Source organism: Mastigoproctus giganteus, chromosome 1 (genome assembly GCF_048544385.1).
Source record: "Mastigoproctus giganteus isolate SK-2022 chromosome 1, ASM4854438v1, whole genome shotgun sequence".
Lineage (NCBI taxonomy): Eukaryota > Metazoa > Arthropoda > Arachnida > Uropygi > Thelyphonidae > Mastigoproctus > Mastigoproctus giganteus.
Window position 1 is genome coordinate 198045363 of NC_143575.1, and position 21400 is coordinate 198066762.

General features: G+C 36.2%; 1 protein-coding gene across 2 annotated transcripts in view; it reads left to right on the plus strand.

Moving 5' to 3' along the window:
* Window positions 1-882: 882 nt before the first annotated feature.
* Window positions 883-21400, plus strand: part of LOC150091434 (malonyl-CoA decarboxylase, mitochondrial-like) — a 118251-nt gene continuing 97733 nt past the window's right edge. For both annotated transcript variants that reach the window (XM_090383896.1, XM_090383904.1), the window contains exons 1-2: window positions 883-939; window positions 16118-16249. In XM_090383896.1, the coding sequence (XP_090240022.1) occupies window positions 898-939; window positions 16118-16249 (174 nt within the window). In that variant the 5' untranslated portion in view covers window positions 883-897. The remainder of the gene's footprint in view (window positions 940-16117; window positions 16250-21400) is intronic.

Below are 21400 nucleotides of genomic sequence, written 5' to 3' on the forward strand. Positions count from 1 at the left end.
GGTGGAACACACTATTCGGAGATTTGGAGTTACCCAGCTATTGAATTTGCAAAAAATGAGAGAAGCATTTGAGTTAAGATATATCAGCCTCCCTGTGGCGCTCTTTTGGCACTTCGTTCAGTTCATACTACGATGAATTCAGGCTGTTTTGAGAACTAAAGTGGGATTTACTTGTTATGAAATAGGTGTACCTAATAATGGCCATTCAGTTATATACTCTCTCTCTCTCTCTCAGGGTAACTCAGAAATTTTTTTTGTCTGGTACAGCATATGCCTCACGCTCCCTTGTACCATATGGCTAATAATAATATACATGCTACCTCGACGACATAGCATGGAATAACCTGTTTCATGGGTTCCTTGTAAGATTTTTTTTTTTTTTTTTAATACGAGAACTGCTTAAGCAAGTTTCTGTATTGAAAAAACTAATAATAATATTGGACTGCGTCATTTTTAACTTTTTCGAACTGTTATTTTATAATCCCTCTATCCACCTTCGTGTTTCCTGTTGCTTGCCGAGTACCATTTTAGATTTCGCGTCTGTTGGGCTTGATAACCTGTGCATTTAAGGTTTGGAATTCGAGATCAAAGATCAAGAAATTTGTGTTTCAATTTGTATATTGCAATTGCAAAGTTTCACTATCAGTAAGCAAGATCGATTATGGGTTGTGTGATTTTCGTACGAATTTTTTTTTAAACGCATTTCTTATGTCAAAGCATCGTTGTTTATGGCGATGTATAGTTCTGTTCAAAAATAAGAAAAAGGGGGAAAAAAATCCTGAATGCTGACTCCATACTTTTTGTTTCTTTTAATATCGCCAATTCCACTTTCTTTTATTTATAATTTCATGTGTGTCATTACGTGAATTTATATAATGCGCAAGTGCATATGGTACCATGTTTATTGCCAAGATACATGTATATGGCCAGTTTCCACGTGTAAGTCACATGGTTTGATTCCAGCTATAAATTCGATATTGAAATTGTATGTTTAGTCTACGACAAGCTGAATTCGACCAGTAGAACGCTCCGAATTTGGGGGGGAGTTACTCCGCTGAATAGTTTCATAATTGTCATAGAAAATAAAACAGCCTAAAAAATAATTATTTTATACTGAAATATGAAATTAGTAAGTTCCGCTTGATGACAGTATATTCATGTGTCTTCTCCATCCAGGAGGTTGACTAGCATGAGTTTCCACCAACTTCGCATCTGTGCACAGGCTTCATAAGAAAGATTAGTCCATTCCTCAATGTTGATAATCCAGTTCCTTCTATAAATAAATAAATTTTCTGTTTATACTCCGGGACGACCAAACGGTCAGAGGAGTTCACAAGATAAACAGAATACAAGAAACAGCACCGTATTCAGCAGTCACGGGCTTGAATCCCGGTCACTCAAGGCACGTGTACTTATGCGCCCGTGCACATGACCACTAGGCTACTGCAGCCTTTTTATGTCGTCCTTTACCCCTCTTTCCGTCTATCATCACTTCCAACAGCTTTTTTTGTATAGAGCCATGTCTCAGAAGATGACCTAGTTACCTTGTTTTCCTTTGCGAATGGTCAGTGAGTGGGTCCAGCATTTCTGCAGTCCTGAGCTGTTTCTGCAGTCCTGAGCTGGATATCATCATTCTTCTCTTTCTTGGTGAATCCCCTTCTACTTCTGACTCTTGTTGTTTTTTCTCTCTCCCTCTCAGGGTAATTCAGATTTTTTTTTTTTTTTTTTTTGGTTGGTGCAGTTCCTCGCACCATATAGCTAATAATAATAATTTGGCTTTCTTTGTGTCCAAGATATTCTCATGATTCTTCTTTAAGAGTCACATTTCAAATGCCTTAATGTGGTTCTCAGCACCCTTTGAATATACATTTTTTATATGGCGGATAGGGAAAACCTTGGAGCCTGCAAAAATTTAATAAAATACTTTGAATATTTTGGGAAAAAAAATACATTTTTATAAACTACTGAAATAAACACCCTTCTGTAACCACATGTTATGAATCAAGTTGATTTATTTAAATGTTACATTTAGAAGATTGACCTCAATAAATAAACATAACACAATATTGGCTACATCCAATTAACTCAGCATTCTACATAAGAGTCTTTATTTAACTACTTAATCTTTGCAATAGTAAAGCATATATCTTTGTCCTTTCAAATAATATACATTTTCCCTCGACGGGACCCCTGATCAATTTTGCCTTAATTTCCTGCCATGTCACTGCCACAGCACTGAATTTTATAGAAGTATTGCAGACACACTACAGCATTTGCAATTAATGCATAAGGTATACATGATGATTTATAATTATTTATTTGATTAATAATCTGAATACATGATAGTGCAGTTTGTTTTTCTTTTTCCTGAAATTAAAAATGTAGTAGAATACATCTTGTGCTTGTCTCTCTTGTTACAAATAACAAAAAATATACACAAATACGATGATTGAGAAGGTGAAGAGCTAACAAGAGAAATCAATTGAAACAGGTTTCTCTTGTGATTTATTAAAATAGTAATAAACAAATTATAATAATGTAAAATTTCAAATGAAACGGTTCTATGTGAAGGTGGAGTTCGACAAATCACTTGCTTCACAATAGCTTTTGTTTGTTTGTTTTTTTTTTGAGAATTTTGGAATACAAAAGATATTAAATATATTGGAAGATTAGACTAACTAGAAAGATTAGTTTCAAAAGAAAACAAATAGTTTTCATGTACTGAAAAATTTGTAACTCAAAGACTCATTCAGTACCTATTACTTGATGTAAACTAATATACCATATGAACTGGTGCAGTTTGACCAAAGAAAGTTGTTGGTGCACAAAAAATTTCCAAACAACCAGATTACTGTTGGAATTCTTTGTATATTGTTTTTCGATGCTGTTCATGCTGTGTGTTTCGATCCACAAAATACTGTTCTTGTATTCTCTGTCGTGTAAACTGCTCTGGCTGTTATGTGGCCATCTCAGAATATAAACAGAAAATTATTAACAATACTTTGGTCATAGGGCTATATTAAGATGGAAGCTCTGGAAGCAACTGCATCCAGGCACTACCTGAGAGATAGTGCCTGAATTCAGAAAAATTAATGGTAACAATAGAACCCTTTCCATATAGTGGAAAGGGGACTACATTCTTCATATTTGCATCTGGGTTCTGGTTGTAGTTCACATAACTTTTTATGTATTGTGTCCTTATACTATAAAATATAGATGTAAATATACCATAGATTTCTCATAAATGAAAAACTACAATTATAGTGTAAAGGCATCGATTTAATTATATCTCATATTTTGACTACCTTCACAATGAGTTACCATGTATTGCACTACTTAGAATAAGTAACGCTTCACTAATAGTGAAGATAATCGTTACTTAATCTCAGTGGGTACCACCAGCAAGCCTTGAAACGGTGCTGTCTGGCTGGTGGTACCCACTGAGATTAAGTAACAATAATCTTCACTATTAGTGACGCATTACTTATTCGAAGTAGTGCAATATATGGTAATTCGTTGTGAAGGTAATCACAATATGAGATATAATTAAATCGATGCCTTTAGACTACGATTGTAGTTTTTCATTTATGAGCAATCTGTGGTGTATTTTAGGTCCTATTATATTATGCTTTGTGCATTTATATTTTAATAGTATTATTTTGTACCCCTTTTGGCATCTCTCATATTAGCATTATCATTAGTAGAGGCATATGATGCAAGAAAGCAAGCTTATGCAGCATCAGCCAAAAAAAAAAAAAAAAAAACACTTCCACTTCATCCCTCCGTTCATTCGAAATACTTGTCCAGCTGAGCGTTAAATTTATTTAAACTATCAACTTCCACAACAAGGGATGGAAGTCTGTTCCACCAACCAACCACCCGCTGGCTAAAGGCAAACTTCCGCACATCTATCCTACAACTGTCTTAACTCAATTTCAATTTATGCCCTCTCAGACAATTATTCTGAGAAAGAGGAAGATTCCCATCAGCATTGGGCATACTCAAACCATTCAAGACTTTATACACCTCAATCAGATCACCTTGCAGGTGCCTAGTCTCCAGACACTGTAATTTGCAAAACTTAAGCCTTTCTTCCCTTTGTTCAACCCTTTGTTCCATTCACTAATTTTGTTGCCCTCCTCTGTACTTGTTCCAACAGCTCTACATCCTTCTTAAAATGATGCCTCCAGACATGTATACAGTATTCAAGGTGTGGCCCGACCATTGCCTTATACAAGGGGATAATCACCTCCTTATCCCTGCTAGAAAAATTCCTGTATATCATTGACAAGACACCATGAGCTACTCTTGCAGCTCGTCTGCACTGCTCAGAGAACTTCATATCTGCCTGCACAATTACCCCCAGGTCCTTTTCATTCTCCACCACTGTCAGTGTAGTACCGCAGAGTTGATACATTGCTCTGGGGTTACTGTTACCCATATGTAGTACTTTACATTTGTCAATGTTAAATTTCATTTGCCACCTCTCAGCCCATCTGATCAACCTTTCCAGATCCTGTTGCAGCAGCGTAGCATCAGAAGTGTCCTTAACAACCCTGCAAACCTTTGTATCATCTGCAAACTTGGACATTAAGCTTGATATACCATCATCAATATCATTTATAAATACAGAAAACAATAATGGACCCAACACTGAACCCTGAGGGACTCCACTAATAACATTAGTCCACAATGAGCAATGTCCATTGATTACCACTCTCTGTCTTCTCCCCCTCAACCACCCCTTTATCCATAGCAGCAATTTGCCTCCAATGCCACACTGCTCCAATTTCTGCAGCAGTCTTCCATGTGCAACAGTATCAAAAGCCTTTCTAAGATCGAAGTACTGTATATAATATCAGTTATTCCCTGCATCCAGTTCTTTTGTGACTGCATCATAGTATCCAATAAAATTGGTCAGGCAAGACTTTCCCTTAATAAAACCATGCTGTGTCCGAGCTATAACTGAAGTCTTGTCTAGATGATCCTGCAGTGCTTCTTTAACCAGTGCCTCCATTAATTTTCCTGGAACAGAAGTTAAACTCACAGGTCTATAATTATTTGTGTCAGCCTTTGTAAATTGGGGTCATCTTTTCACATCTCCAGTCTATGGGTACCTCCCCTGCCCTGAGTCCAAGGAACTCTCATAATTATGGCTAAGGGTTTGCTTATTTCTTTTGCTGCCTCCTTTAATATAACTGGATAGATCCCATCCACCCCCAGGTGCCTTTCTTGTGTTTATCTTCAACAATTTCTCCTCCACTTTACTCTCAGTTACAAGATTATCTAGCTTACTGCCAGAGTTGAATACACCTCTGGCATTCCCCTCGCTGAATAACTCCTCGTGTGAATGTAGATGCAAAATATTCATTTAGTTTGTTAGTTACCTGAGCAGGATCATCAACAGTTGAACCATCGATATCAAGTGGACCTATCTGATTCATCCCCTTCCTTCTAGAGTTTACATAAGTAAAGTACTCTGCTGTTTTTCTTTGCATCCTTTGCCAAAGATTTCTCATAATCTGCCTAACCTGCTTTGTACTTGGTTACAGATCAACTTATTTCTATCATAGGCCTTTGTGTCACATGTTAATTTATTTGTATCGTATGCATTTTTCTTCTCTGCCATATGTCTCATTGTCTCATTAGTTCATCTGACATCGATTTAGGCCTAAACCTTGAACAATATTTCTTAGTTGGTATGTAAAGCCTAGTAGCTTCCAAGATAAGTTCTTTGAATGCTTCCCATTTTGAATTTGCTGTTGGTAACATCATCAGTTGGTCCCACTATATAGAATTTAAATACTGTCTCAGACCATTGTAGTCGCCTTTACGAAAGCAAAAACCCTTCTCTTTACCCCTGATGGTAGTTACCTCTTTGAGTAAATCTCACTTCAGCACACTGTGATCACTGCCACCTAGTGGTTCCTTTATCTGCAGATTCTTAAAGCATGAAGAATCACTACTGGTAATCAAATCAAGAGTATTGCTCCCTCTAGTTGCCTCCCGAACATGCTGATGTAGAAAACAATCATCCAATAAATCCACAAAAGCCTTGCTAGTGTCTGAGTGCCCAATCCACAATTTCCAGTCAATATCTGGGAAATTAAAATCCCCCATTATAAGACTCTCTGATTTACTGGCCCACTCTGTTTTCCTGTACAGTTTCTTATTATACTCATTAGAGTCGTTAGGCCTATAGCACACTCCTACTCTCAATTTTGATCTCCCAATTCTTATGTCACACCAAACTGACTCGACACTGCACTGTCCAGTGATATCGACTGGCTTCACTTCCTTGGATTTTATGTTTCTTAACTAATAGCATAACCCCTCTTCCCTGCTATCCTGTCTATCCATTCTGCAGTGACACCACGTCTCTGATATCCCAACAATATCCGCCTTTGATGCTTTGAGCAATACCTCAAATTCATCAAATTTATTTACCAAACTCCTAGCATTGATGTACACGCAAGTATACATGCACCTGTTCCTGTTCTTAGATACCCTAACACAACCCATGTGTTTACTTGTACCGCAATGACTCCCAGCAGTCTCTGAAATATCCTGCATCTTGTTTTCCGGGCTTCTGCTCATTCCAATAGAAGTAGTGCAAGAATCACTTTCACCTCTGCCAGTGGCTACTGTTAATCTATTAGTTCTTATATCTCCCCAAGCTTGTGGTCCTTGTATTCCCCCATATTGTGGAATTAACTTCACAACTGGGTTGGCATGATTGCAACACCAGGGTACCTGCCCACCCACTGATGATAGGCTAACAAGCCTTGAAATGGTACCTGACCTCCTTTGTACTTGGTTACAGATCAACTTATTTCTATCATAGGCCTCTGTGTCACATGTTAATTTATTTGTATCCTATGCATTTTTCTTCTCTGCCACCGATGAAGGGCCAAGAAGCCTTGAAATGGCACGAAGGGGAGCCTGATATTCAAGGAGTTTCCAAGAATAGGTAACAACAGTCTTCTCTACTTGGGAAGCATTACCTATTCGAGGAATTTATGAGTTTTTGAGTGGTAGGAGTTGGTGTTACTGTCCCTTTCATTCTTCTATACTGTTTCTTTTCTTCTTCTTCTTCCACTCCTACTATAACTTTCCCTCTACTTTTTGCTGTTCTAAGTCTAATAGGGATGAGTGGATAGTAGAGTTATTATCCCACACATATACAAAAAGCCTTGAAATAGTGTCGTCTGGGTGGTGGTGTCCACTGAGAATAAGTAACAGTAGTCATCACTATTAGTGAAGCGTTACTTATTTGAGGTAGTGTAATACACAGTAACTCGTGAAGGTAGTCCCAATATGAGATACAATTAAATTGATGCCTTTACACTACGATTGTAGTTTTTCATTTATGAGTAATCTGTGGTGTATTTACACCTATATTTTATAATATAATTTAAGTTCATATCATGTTATGCTTTGTGCATTTGTATTTTAATATAGTATTATGTCTTTATGCCTTCATGAGGCAATTTGCATGTAGGGGATCAGTCAACTACAGTCCCAGTCAAACAAGCCTTTGAGAATTCCTCCATTATCTGACTGAATTTGAACCCAGAAAAGTCCTGGTTGTAGGTGGGTGCAGGGGGTACAATGCACCAAGCCCCACATGGGCCATGGCCAGTTGGACAAATACTTTATAAGTGGGTTTTTTATCTAGTCGCAATGGATCCCAAGTCATCCCTAGAACCTAATAGAAAATATCCAACAAATAACCATATGAAAATTTGAGTATCTCAGGAGTGGTTAGCAGCCTGTCAATAATATCAATAAAATAGTATATTGAAAAGAAATAGACTTTTCTGATGTAACTGCAGATGCCTCAACAACCTGCAAAGCAGCTTACACCTGTGAAGCTACCAATGTAGATTTGGTCAGATTTTCACATAATGTTCTTTAAATGCAGTATCCTCAGTTTTCACAAAAATATCATTTACCATTGTTTATGCCTGAACCTTTTATTGGGACAAGCAAATATATGGGCTGTGTTAGGGATACTAAGAGCACAGACAGACACACCACACATTTACTTGCTTATACATTAATACTAAGGAGAGTCGGAGTAGCTTATAGGAAAAATGATTAATGAGTGTAATGAATAACTATAATAGACAAATATAGTGGGCCATTAAATCAGAATTTCTTATCATGGGGGATTTTAACATTCTAGATATTGACTGTAGGTTGGTCAATTACTCAGTAGCAGAACACTTCTGGATGACTGCATTCTATACCAGCATGTTAGGCAACAAGAGAGCAATAATCTTAATATGATTATCAGCAGTGACTCTTCATGCATTTAGAACCTTTAGGTCAAGGAACTGCTAGGTGCCAGTGATCTTAGCATATTGATGGGGATTTATTTAATCCTCAACCAGTTGTGTGGGAACTAAGAGCCCACACAACTTTGTGGGAAATTCAAAAGGAAATTCAATTTGAATTTGAAGAAATTCAAAACCTTTCTTCTTCAAAACAACGAGTAAAATATTTATATTTTATCTTAGAGATATAACCACTGTAAAGGACTTTCATCCTTTCTTCCATTTATCCTGCTGAAAAGGATAAATGGAAGAAGTTCTGCTTTTATAAAGGTAATTACAATGGTCTTAAGTAGTTTTTAAATACTTTTCAGTAGTACCAGTTGATGTTGTTAACAAATGCAAATGCTAAAAAAAGCTACTAAGCTTTTTATGCCGACAAACAGTTATCTTTTGAGGTTTAGACCTAAATGGATGTCAGGGTGAACTGACATCCATTTAGGTCTAAATCTCAAACACAGTGAAGCTAGTGTGTGAGACAGCGTGAGAGAAGAAAACTGTATGGGATGATTATAAATTATCAGTGGACACAGAAGCCTATAGTAAGTATAAAATAGCCTGCAATCAAGTTACTAATGGGGGTGAGACATAATATTTTTATTATTTTTTTTTTTTATGGAAACCCCAAACACAAAAGGTATCAAAACCTATAGTACTTAGTACCGTGCATGGGTTGAAAGAGAAGTATGGAGGGAATGCCGGAAACTTTGCTCTAGAGACTAAACATGGGTTTCACCACTTCAAGCCTCCAATAAGCAAAGTGGTGGTATTGCACTGGTCGATGAGAGTCATCTACCACCTATAAAAGACACCTTTGTTTACAAGTGCAAAAAAAAGTAGCAAGGAATTCTTTGCATATGTTAACACTAGGAGGAAAGGGATGACATTGATCCACTGATCCATTGATCCACTGGGTATGAATGACATAAAAATTTATGATCCTCTTCAGGTTGCAGACAAAATGAATAAATATTTTGCATTCACACACACACACACACACACACACACATACACACACAAAAATGTGTTTATGGATAGAGATACCAGAAGTATGCCCAATTCTGACACTGGGAGGTTAAATTATTTTGTGGTAACTGAGAGGAAGGTGGAAGAGAAATTGTTGAATCTAAGAGTAATTAAGGCACATGAGACTGATGGTATTTTGCCAGTTATATTAAAAAAAGCAATAAAAGAGGAGAGTTAAGCAAAACTTTAGCTATGATTATGAGAGAACCCTTATATCCCTACAAACTGGTAATATGAAAATCACTTCTATTCACAAAGATTAATCAAATGGTGAACTGAGTAATTATGGGCTTGTAACTTGACTTCTGTGACACAAAAAATAATGGAATTGGTGGTTAAATAAGAATTGCAAGGTCATCTTGACAGGAATGCAGTTATAGCTATAATAGTATGGATTTATCGGTCACAGTCTGCCGCAGGGAATCTAGCGGCAGACTGTGACCAATCTGATTAGCTACTAAGAGTCTGTCACAAATGAACTTGAAGTAAAAAATAATGATGACATCATACACTTAGATTTCACTAAAGCTTTTGATACTATTCAGCACGAATGCCTGTTGTGCAAATTAAAGCTGTGGCTTTAGGGGCAAGTTACTGATATGGATGAGGGGATAACTGAGTGGCAGGAGGCAGGGTGGTTATTAATTAATGGCTAGTACTCTTCATTGATTAATATTATTAGCAGAGGCTCTTAGTGTTTGGTATTGGGCCCTTTAGTAATCAATGGACTAGGTAATCAATGGACACTGCTCATCGTGGACTAATGTTATTAGTGGAGTCTCTCAGGGCTCAGTGTTGGGTCCATTATTGTTTTCTGTATTTATAAATGATACTGATGATGGTATATCACGCTTAATGTCCAAGTTTGCAGATGATACAAAGGTTGGCAGGGTTGTCAAGGACACTACTGACACTATGCTGCTGCAACAGGATCTGGAAAGGTTGAGCAGATGGGCTGAGAGGTGGCAAATGAAGTTTAACATTGACAAATGTAAAATACTACACATGGGAAACAGCAACCCCAGAGCAACGTATCAACTCTGTGGTACTATGCTGACAGTGGTAGAGAATGAAAGGGACTTGGGGGTGGTTGTGCAGGCAGATATGAAGTTCTCTGAGCAGTGCAGACGGGCTGCAAGAGTAGCTCATGGAGTATTGTCAATGATATACAGGAATTTTTCCAGCAGGGATAAGGAGGTGATTATTCCATTGTATAAGGCAATGGTCAGGCCACACCTAGAGTACTGTATACAGGTCTGGAGGCCTCATTTCAAGAAGGATGTAGAGCTGCTGGAACGAGTACAGAGAAGGGCAACAAGATTAGTGAATGGAACAAAGGGGTGCTCTTATGAAGAAAGGCTTAAGTTTTGCAAATTACAGTGTCTGGAGACTAGGCACCAGCGAGGTGATCTGATAGAGGTGTATAAAGCCTTGAATGGTTTAAGCATTTAAGCATGCTCAATGCTGATGGGATTCTTCCTCTAGCTCAGAAAAATCACCTGAGAGGGCTTAAATTCAAATTGAGGAAAGACAGATGTAGGATAGATGTGCGGAAATTTGCCTTTAGCCAGCGGGTGGTTGGTTGGTGGAACAGACTCCCATCCCTTGTGGTGGAGGTTGATAGCCTAAATAAGTTTAAGGCTCAGCTGGACAGGTATTTTGAACGAACAGAGGGGTGAAGTGGAAGTGGGTTTTTTTTTTTTTTTTTTTTTGGCTGATGCTGCATAAGCTTGCTTTCTTGCATCAAATGCCTCTACTAATGCTAATGCTCTTAGTTATCACTATTGACGAAAGCATAATATGAAGTGTAATGTGTAAATTTGCCGATAATGAAAAGGTTGGGAGTGGTTAATAACAGTAATACAGTTAATGGCTAGGGTGTTCAACTCCACTAAGACCTGTATAAATTAGGCATATGGGCTAAAAAGTGGTATTTGAGGTTTAACATTGATAAATAGGTAGCAGTAATCCCAAAATAATATACCATAATTTGAAAGTACCACACTCAAAGTAGTGGAGAATAAAAATATTTAGGGTAATTTTACAGTCGGACATGCAGTTCTCTGAGCAGTGCCAACAGGCTTCTTGGACAGCTCATGGGGTTTTGTTAATTATATACAGGAAATCTACCAGCAAGGATAAAGGAGTAATTATCCCATTGTGTAAGGCAGTGGTCTCAAACTGGCGGCCCGCATCCAGCCCCCGAAGCAATTTTACACGGCCCGCAAATACATTTCAATTATGTATTTGTTGTAAATATGGTGCTTATATTCACTTTGTTAAAAAAAAATTTCGGCCCGTCCACTACTTTCAGATCGTGCATTCGGCCCGCATGCATTTGAGTTTGAGACTACTGGTGTAAGGTAATGGTTAAGCTGCATCTTGAGTACTGCATTCAGATTTGAAAGCCCCATTTGTTTTCATTAAAGATGAAAATGCAGTTTTCGAAACTGGTTCTTCGTGCTGAATGAATATGTTCTCATGCAGTTTTTGTAATATGACCAATGATTCCAGTGCAAGTTATGATGATTTTATTACAAGACTGGCTACAATTGCATTTTTATCACTTTAACAGTTTAAACCTAATATATTTATTTATGTATAGTTAAAATAATAGAGTACATTATTGTGAAAAAAGACAGGTATAGAACTTAAAATGTGCACCACAGGAAATCCAGTGGCAGACTGTCAATGTACATTTGTTCCAGAAACCTTGATAGTGATTTTCCATCAACTTAATGTCTTGAGGGAAGCGACATTTTGTCCTATTTCTTTGTACGTATTGAGCAATTTCTGGAGCAGTCTTCATCTTTATATATGGAAAACCTGTGTTTATCCAAAAAGGTTTCCACAGCTATTTGAAAGTGTGCCATGTTTTTAGTTCTAATCCATTGAAGCATTTTCAAAAAAAAAAAAAAAAAACTTCTGTCCTGCAAAAGCTATCTGATATGAAGCCCCACAAAGATTCCCTCTTTCACTTTTGCACTGATCTTTGGAAATTTCTCACTTAAATATTATTGAAATCCTCTCAAATTCATCTTAGCCATTACTTTCATTAGGTTTTTGATTCTATATTTCAGTTCCAGTATATGGAATGACAGATGGACTGTTAAACTTATATTAGATTAAACCAAGTTTAATTTGAGAAGTGGAAGAAAAATCTTCATTGGATCCAATAATAGACCATACTGCACACCACGCATTCCTGGGCTCATGGGCTTCTTTGAAAACAGTCATATGTAGTGTAATTAACCCCAGGGGTTCACATCATCTTGGCACAACCAGGGTTCTGAGCTGGATATCATCATTCATCTCTTTCTTGGTGATTGCCTTCTACTTCTCTCTCAGGGTAATTCATAATTTTTTTTTTTGCCTGGTGCAGCATAAGCCTCAGGCTTCCTTGCACCATAAGGCTAATAATAATAATAATAATAGTCTGTGGTAGAATGGCCACCCCATAGTCATATAAAAGAACAATATTTGAGAACCGTCCTTGCATGCCCATTAACAAACCAGTGATTTTGATTTAGAAAATGTTGCCAAAATTTGATTTCTTTTTCAATAGGTGCTCCTACATTCTTCTTAACCAAGTGTATCTTCTTTAGTCCCAAGGCAAGATGTGTAGCTTTATCTTTGCAGATGATTAAATCTCTAATGAGCTCATTCAACTCAATTTGGGTAAACAGCTCTGGTTCTGATATCTCTTCTTTGAAATATAAAATCCACCAGGTATAATTCATTCTCCACTACCCTGAATATGGTACCAAAATTGAAATTACTGCTATTCACATGTAGTACCTTGCATTTGTCAATATTAAACTTCAGTTATCACTTCCCAGTCCATCTACCTAATTTTTCTAGATCAATGTTTTTAGTGTCAACTTTGGATCCCTATTTGTGAATTGGGGATACCTTCACACATCTTCAGTTCATATGGACTTTCCCTGAATCCAAGGATGCTCTCATAATTATGGCTAAAGTTTTGCTTGCTTCTTTTACTGCCTACCTTAATATAATGAGATAGATTTCATTCATCCCAGGTGCCTTTTTTATGTTCAGCTTCAAAAGTTTCTCTTTTGCTTTCTTATTGGTTATCACAAAATGATTTAGCTCTTTGTTAGAATTTGATACACTTTTGTCATCAACATCACTAAAAATTTCCTCATGTGTGATTGTATATGCAAAATATCTATCCAGTTTGTCAGCAACTTGAGCAGGATCGCCAGGCAGTTAAACCATTTATACTTAGTTTACTGATGTGATTCATTATGTTCCTACTAGTGTTTACATAAGTAGAGAATTCTTTCTACTTGTAACTATAGAGAATTCTTTGCTGCTTTTCTTTTTCAGAGAATTCTCATAATGTACCATAGCTTGCCTAACCTTGTTTGTGACTTCATTGCAAACTAATTTAAATTTGCTGTAGTCTTTTATATTACCTGATAATTTATATGCATCTCATGTATTTTTCTTCTCTGCCATGAGTTTCATCAGTTCATCTGACATCCATTTAGGGCTAAGCCCAAACAGTATCTCTTAGTTGGTATAAAAACCTAATAGTTTCTAAGGTTAATTGTGTGAATGCTTCCTGTTTAGAATTTGCTGTTGGTAACATCATCAGTTGGTCCTACTGAATAGAATTTAAATACTGTCAGAGATTGATGTAGTCACCTTTATGAAAGCAAAATCCCTTCCTTTTGCTCTTGACAGTAGTTACATATTTAAATAAATCCCACATCAGTATATTCTGATCACTGGGAATAATAATAGAATCTGCAGATAAAGTAACCTAACAGTTCCTTTATCTGAAAATTTTTATTGCCTGACAAATTGCTGGTAATCAGATCAAGAATATTGTCTTCTCTTGTTGCCTCTAACATACTGGTGTAGAAAACAGTCATCCAATAAATCCATAAAAATAATGCTGCTGTGCAAGTGACCAATCCACAAGTTCCAGTCAATATCCGAAATTAAATTCCCACATTGTAAGACATTCTGATTTACTTGCACACTATTTGTTTGAGTGTTTGTTACACTCATCGCAGTCACATCTTGGAGACTTGATGTCATTCATATATAAAGATACAGAATTTGAATATAGTGAATATGGCATGTATAAAAAGACAAAGTATTCAAAGTATTCTTGTATGTAAAAGCAGTAACCAGGGTTTCCCCTATACGTTGCCGAGTCATCTAACGGCAAAGTGCCAAGGCCAGCATTTAAAAAAAAAAAATCTAATGAAATGTTTGTATCTTTATGTGTATATTGTCGGGAGCAGGAGAACAAAGTCTCCCCTATCCCCTGACTCCTGTCCTAAGCCACGAGGAGGCAGCCAGGTTCTACTATCAAGAGACACGTACCAAGGTTGTCACAAGGAGAACCTCAAAATAATTTAGAAAGGGAAAAGGGGAGAGAGGCTGAAGAAAAAGGAATGGAAGAGAAGAGGAATACAGATATCCTCTAGAAATATAAGCAGAAGAATGTAAAAGAGAAAAGTAAGAAGACTACAAGGAACATGCAATTAAAAACTAATTATCAACAGCTATGCATATATACATATGTATGAAAAGGACAGACAGGACAGGGCAGGAGGGGTGGGAAAGTTATGCTTTTAATTAAGAAGTGCACAAAATTTAAATTGCATCCAGTCAACATGGGTAGCCAGTTCAATTTAGAGTCAGTTTAATGTGGTGTAAGCATGGGAAAACAGAAATGAGAGTAGGAGTGTGTTAAATGACTGATGTTTATAATGAAGAACTGTAGAGAGACAGAGTGGGCCAGCAAATCAGAATGTCATAATGGGGGATAAGGGAGAGGATGAAATTGTAGGAACACTGATATTTGTAATTGTTTTACATGTGCAGTTCCTATAGGCAAAATTTTTATCAACAAAGGGAGACAAATGGCTTATCTGGCATGATGTCAGTACCTGCTGAAGTGCAGTGCTGCATTATACCTTCATGGGGCCCAAGGAAAAATGGAATTTGGGAGCCCCATCTATAATTAAAAATTAATAAAAATGTTTTATAAGATCATATACAGTATAAGGATACAGAATTTGACAAACTTCTTAGAGGGAATAGATGTGTGAAATGTTTTATTTCATCAAAATCAGTAAAAACCATTTTTGAAAAAAATCATAATTTTCAAATTAATCTTCAAGTAAAGTTCATTGAACTTGGCAGGTAGAAAGTTCAGTTTCCTATAAAAATCATTTAAAAAATATTATTAAAAAACAGCAATGAGTTTTTCAAACAGTGAGACATCTGTCTAAGGCTCCCCTCTGATTGGGACCCTAGGCAGATGTCTTTTTTGCCTATAGGATAATGAGCCACTGCTGAAATGTATCTAGGCAGTTATATATATCATGTCTTTGTTCTTTTGATTATGATTATGATTAGCCATATGGTGCAAGGAGGCCTGAGGCTTATGCTGCACCGGCCAAAAAAAAAAAAAAAAAATTTTCCCTATTACCCTGAGAGAGAGAGAAGTAGAAAGGAATCACCAAGAAAGAGAAGAATGATGATATCCAGCTCAGGACCCTGGGTGTGCCAAGCCCATACTCACCAGATGTGAGCCCCTGGGGTTTCATTGCATGTGAATGAACAACAAATTAGCAAAAGTTCCACAATATAATGCTAAAAATAAACCAATTTTATTATTGTGGTGTAATTGTGTGGATAATTCACTTTCTTTTGATGAATTATTATAATTATTAATGCATATATTGATATAATTAATGTATCCCTTTTAGTGTTTCATTTCAACAAAGAAGTGGCTCAATGTTTCAACTGGTAATGGTATGGCTACTGGTTTTACAAATTTGTCAACTCTGCAGGTGTTACTGAAAGATATCATAAGTGGAATAAGTGCAGTATCTGTTGAGGTATGTGAGACCTTTTAAAATTATATCCCATTGATATTGATTTTAAATAATGAAAGAGATGATTTTCAAAAAATATAGTGTTAAAACTAAAATATAGTTTTACCAATAATGCAGGTTAAATGCATTATTGGTAAAACTTCTTTGTATTAAATTAAATATAATTTTAATTTTGTAAAAATTAAAAAAAAAAAGTAAATGAGATAGAGAAAATTCTTTGTTCTATTGCTTAGAGAAACTCAAAGTTCATTAATGTTGAACTGTTAGTAAGTGGCTCTTGTGATATGACATAACATCTGGGGAAGACTGATACTCAAGTTCAAAGGAACTAAACAACCTACAAAAAAAAATAATAATAAAATAAAATAAAAACACCATTACACAATCAATCTGTATGTCAAATAAATTTATGAAAAAATTTTTGCAACTTGTATGCATGCAGATATAAAAACTTACGTGACACTGTGTATACCATTCATTGTAACTGACTTCCAATACCCCTATTCACTAAGTGCTCGTTTCTTTAAAGAGTTTATACCAAGCACAGATTGAATGTCATAGTAACGGTTCTTCTTATAGATTTCTATAAGAAATCTCTAACATAGAACCCAATTTATACCCAAGTGTAAAGAAACTGTAATTGTTTCTTTGCACTTGGGTGCCAGATTTGTGACAAATGAATCACTTATTACTCATATACTTTCTCTTGACAATGCCATTTGCAGTAATTGTTTCATCACATCTCAGAGCTTCATCTGTTGACTTTCTTTGAGTCAGTAATAAATATATTTTTTTTCCAAGTGGTAGACTGTCAGCATTGTCCATAATGAAGTATTGTAAAAGGAATTTCAGTATCAATTTCCAAATTATCATTAACACTGAAGTATTCAACTGGTTGCTCACAAACTGTACATCGCCTACCACTTATTGGTAACTAGCAGAATTTCTTAAAAAAAAAAATATATATATATATATACGATATATATACATTTTTATTTTAAAGGTTACCACTTCTTCGGCTATCTTTCTTTTTGGCCTGTGGCTTTTTGGATGTTTCACACTACCATCATCTTTATTTTTATTTGTCATATTTTTTAATATGCATATACTTACATTTGCATCCATTTCTGCTGCCTTGCACGCTTTGGTGCATTTGCCATATCCTATCCGGTTTATATCTTCAATTCTATCTCTTAAAATTTTTTATCAATTTAAGATTTAGTTATCTGCTGCTTTGCATGATACTATTCTTAATAATACTCCCATTTTTGTTTTTCTGTCTTTCTATGGTCTCGTTTGTAACTTCGTTTTGCCATTTGCCCTATGCTAGCTTTATCTTTAATCTATAGCTAATCTACTCTTTTCCTTGTGGCTTTTAGTGTTACTAACTTTGACATTTATTATTATCTATACCAGGGGTGGTCAACGAGTCGATCGCGGATTTAATTTCTGTCGATCACGACGAATTTTAAATATACAATCATCCCTCGATTTGTGCACCTTGTGCAATGTAATTTTTGAGATGGTAGATCGCGGCACATTTTGAAGTAAAAAAGTAGATCACATCACAAATTAAGTAGGCCACTCCTGATATATACATCTGCATCCTTTGCTACTGCTCTGCGTGCTTTGGTGCATTTGATTTGTCGAAACCATTTTTATTTTTCTGTTATCTCTACTGGTTTTAATTAACTATTTATATCAATTTAAGTTTTAGCCATCTGCTGCTTTGCACATTGCTAAACTTAAACTACAGCCTTTTCTGTTTTATTTCTTTTATAGTCCTGTCAGTTGCGCTTCTTGCCACATTTTTCTTACCTTTCTTGTCTGAACAAAATTCAGTTTATTTTCTTTGTTTTCTAAATAGTCTATCGAGGTCACTAGTCCTCCATTGTTTCATAGCTGTCTTTCACGTTAGTTGACGTATTATTTAACAGATTTGTCCCTACTTATTACTGTTTGGTTTTCAGCTATCGGTTTAACCTCATATATTTTTCTTTGCCATTTTCAGGTATAATTGTTTAATCTTCCAGCTTTTTATTTTCTTTTTACTAATGTTTAATTGTATCTTCCTTTTTTAAAAACTGCGTATGGACTACCTTGTCCATACTATGTAAGAGATATCTTTCCTTTTCGTTTATATTAAAATTTTCCCTTACACAGCTATTGGCAAATATGGAAACACAGTCCTTTGATGCATGGTTGAGTGTAGTCCCCCAATGAAATACCTAATCATGTCAATATTCACTTTGCCGTCATCAGATTTAATTTTTTTATTAATGGCATATTTGCTTCTCTTCCCCGTTTCGAGGTATTTTTGCAAAAATTTTTCCCACCTTTATCTAATGTAGGCTGCTGTTTTATTTTATTTTTTTATTTTGTTTTTTTTTTTTAAATGTTAGTACATATTTATTTTAAAGGTTACCACTTTTTCAGCTATCTTCCTTTTTGGCCTGTGGCTTTCTGGACGTTTCACACTACCATCATCTTTATTTTTATTTGTCGTATTTTTTAATATGCATATACTTACATTTGCATCCATTGCTGCTGCTTTGCGCGCTTTGGTGCATTTGCCATATCCTATCCGGTTTATATCTTCAATTCTATCTCTTAAATATTTTTATATACAGTGGATTCCGGTTATTGGGGCAGCCGTTTATTTGGGGCAAATCTTAAAAAACAGAAACCAATCGAAAAAATAGCCAGGGTTTACTTCGCTTAATTGGGACAGCATGCCGTTTAATCAGGGGCAGGAGACCACAGCACTAGAAATTACTCTACGATTGTCTCTGACTGTACCACTTGGTTCGGTCGAAATTCTGGAGGTCACAACCATAAAACAATAAAAACAATTAGCAGTCACCTGTTTATTGGGCTTTTCTGTTAGTGAAATCTATCATAAACGGACAGTAAACTCGATCTTACTGAATTTGCGATAATACTGACAGCTGGAATTCTGTGGGTTATTATGGTGAAATGAGTTTACACTTCCATGAAATCTTGAATCATATAAAAAAATTAATTTTCAGATCTTCTCTTCATTCCTATTTTTAAAGCTTTGTAACTCGTTATCCATTCTCACTTGCTCGTATCATGTTACTTGCAATTTGTGTGTGCCATATTCTTTGTTATTGATTGCTTATCTTTTTACTGTTTTAAATTTTAACCGCCACCCACAAATGTCAGTGAACAGAAATGTCAACTAGTTCATATGTACATATTACAGTACGTATTAATTATTCCGATTATCACGTATATTCTTCCGATTTTCACGTATCATTTAATTATTTAATTGGTAAGGTAATAAAGGGTAAATTTGTGCTTAATATATCTTTACTTTTATAGCCTGTGGATAATATTCCTCATATTTTCTCTAATTAGAATCGCTGTTTAATAGAATTAAAATTCAATTCACAAATGTGATCACAATAACCGGCGCTTACTACACATCATATAGCGAATGGTACTTTACTATGGTGAGTTCGTCGTAACGTGATTTTATTGTACAGTGAACTAATTGTAAAGTTGGGGGTACATTGTATTTTTAACTATTTACGTGAAACTTCAGATAATTAGGGCAGCCGCTTAATCGGGCCAAAATGCACTGGTCCCGATATGCCCCAAATAACCGGAATGGACGGTATATATATTAGATTTTTTTTATATAAACACCCCAAGCGTCAAAGGTATTAGAACCATACATGGATTGAAGGTTGAGAAGTTACTTGTTGACATTAGACTTGAATTTTGCAGATTGTAATTTTCAGGAAATATTTGTGAAGGAAGGTCGTTTGGGAAAACAAAAGTTGAAGGAATAAATGAGGAAGAAGGAAAGTTAGTTCTGTTAAAAGGATGTCGACTGCTTGTTGTATGTGTTCAGGCTGGTTTGGAAGAGAGGGCAGGAATTATAGAAGCCATTCAGAAGAACAGTACCCATGGAAGTATCTATAGAAAAGACATGCAGCAGAAACAGAACATCTATAAGACAGAGAGTGGAAAGACTTTGATAGAGATGGAACATTAATTAACCTAACTGCCCTCTTTTGAATGGAGTCTAAAAGCCTAAGAGAGGTTTTGGGGAGACTGGCCCCAGACGCGGGAACAATATTCCATGGTAGGACAGATTTGAGATTTGTACAGAGCGAGTATCTGTTTGGAAGAAAAATAATGCTGAGAATGAAAGAGAAAACCTAGTTTTTTAGATGCAGAGGAAGCATTATTTGTGATGGTCTTATGCTAAGTGAGATTAGAAGTCATAGTAATCCCTAATAGAGATTAATGGAAACACTGGTTAAACAAGCATTGCAGGATCATCTAGACAAGATTTCAGTTATAGCTCGGACACAGCATGGGTCTGTTAAGGGGAAGTCTTGTCTGACCAATCAAATTGGTCAGACAAGAAGGTCAGACATGAAGGAACTGGATGCAAAGAATAATTTTGATATCATATATTCGAATCTTAGAAAGGCCTTTGATACTGTTGCACATGGAAGACTGCTACACAAATTGAAGTAGTGTGGCATTGGAGGCAAATTGCTGCTATGGATAAAGGGATGGTTGAGTGGGAGAAGACAGAGAGTAGTAATCAATGGACACTGCTCTTCGTGGACTAATGTTATTAGTGAAGTCCCTCAGGGTTCAGTGTTGGGTCCATTGTTGTTTTCTGTATTTATAAATGATATTGATGATGGTATATCAGGCTTAATGTCCAAGTTTGCAGACAATACGAAGGTTGGCAGGGTTGTTAACGACACTAATGACAGTACACTGCTGCAACAGGATCTAGAAAAGTTGAGCAGATGGGCTGAGAGGTGGCAAATGAAGCTTAACATTGACAAATGTAAAGTGCTGCATATGGGAAGCAGTAACCCCAGAGTAACGTATCAGCTCTGTGATACTGCACTGACAGTGGTAGAGAATGAAAAGGACCTGGGGGTAATTGTGCAAGCAGATATGAAGTTTTCTGAGCAGTGCAGATGGTCTGCAAGAGTAGCTCATGGTATCTTTTCAATGATATACAGGAATTTTTCTAGCAGGGATAAGGAGGTGATTATCCCCTTGTATAAGGCAATGGTCAGGCCACACCTTGAATACTGTATATATGTCTGGAGGCATCATTTTAAGAAGGATGTAGAGTTGTTGGAACAAGTACAG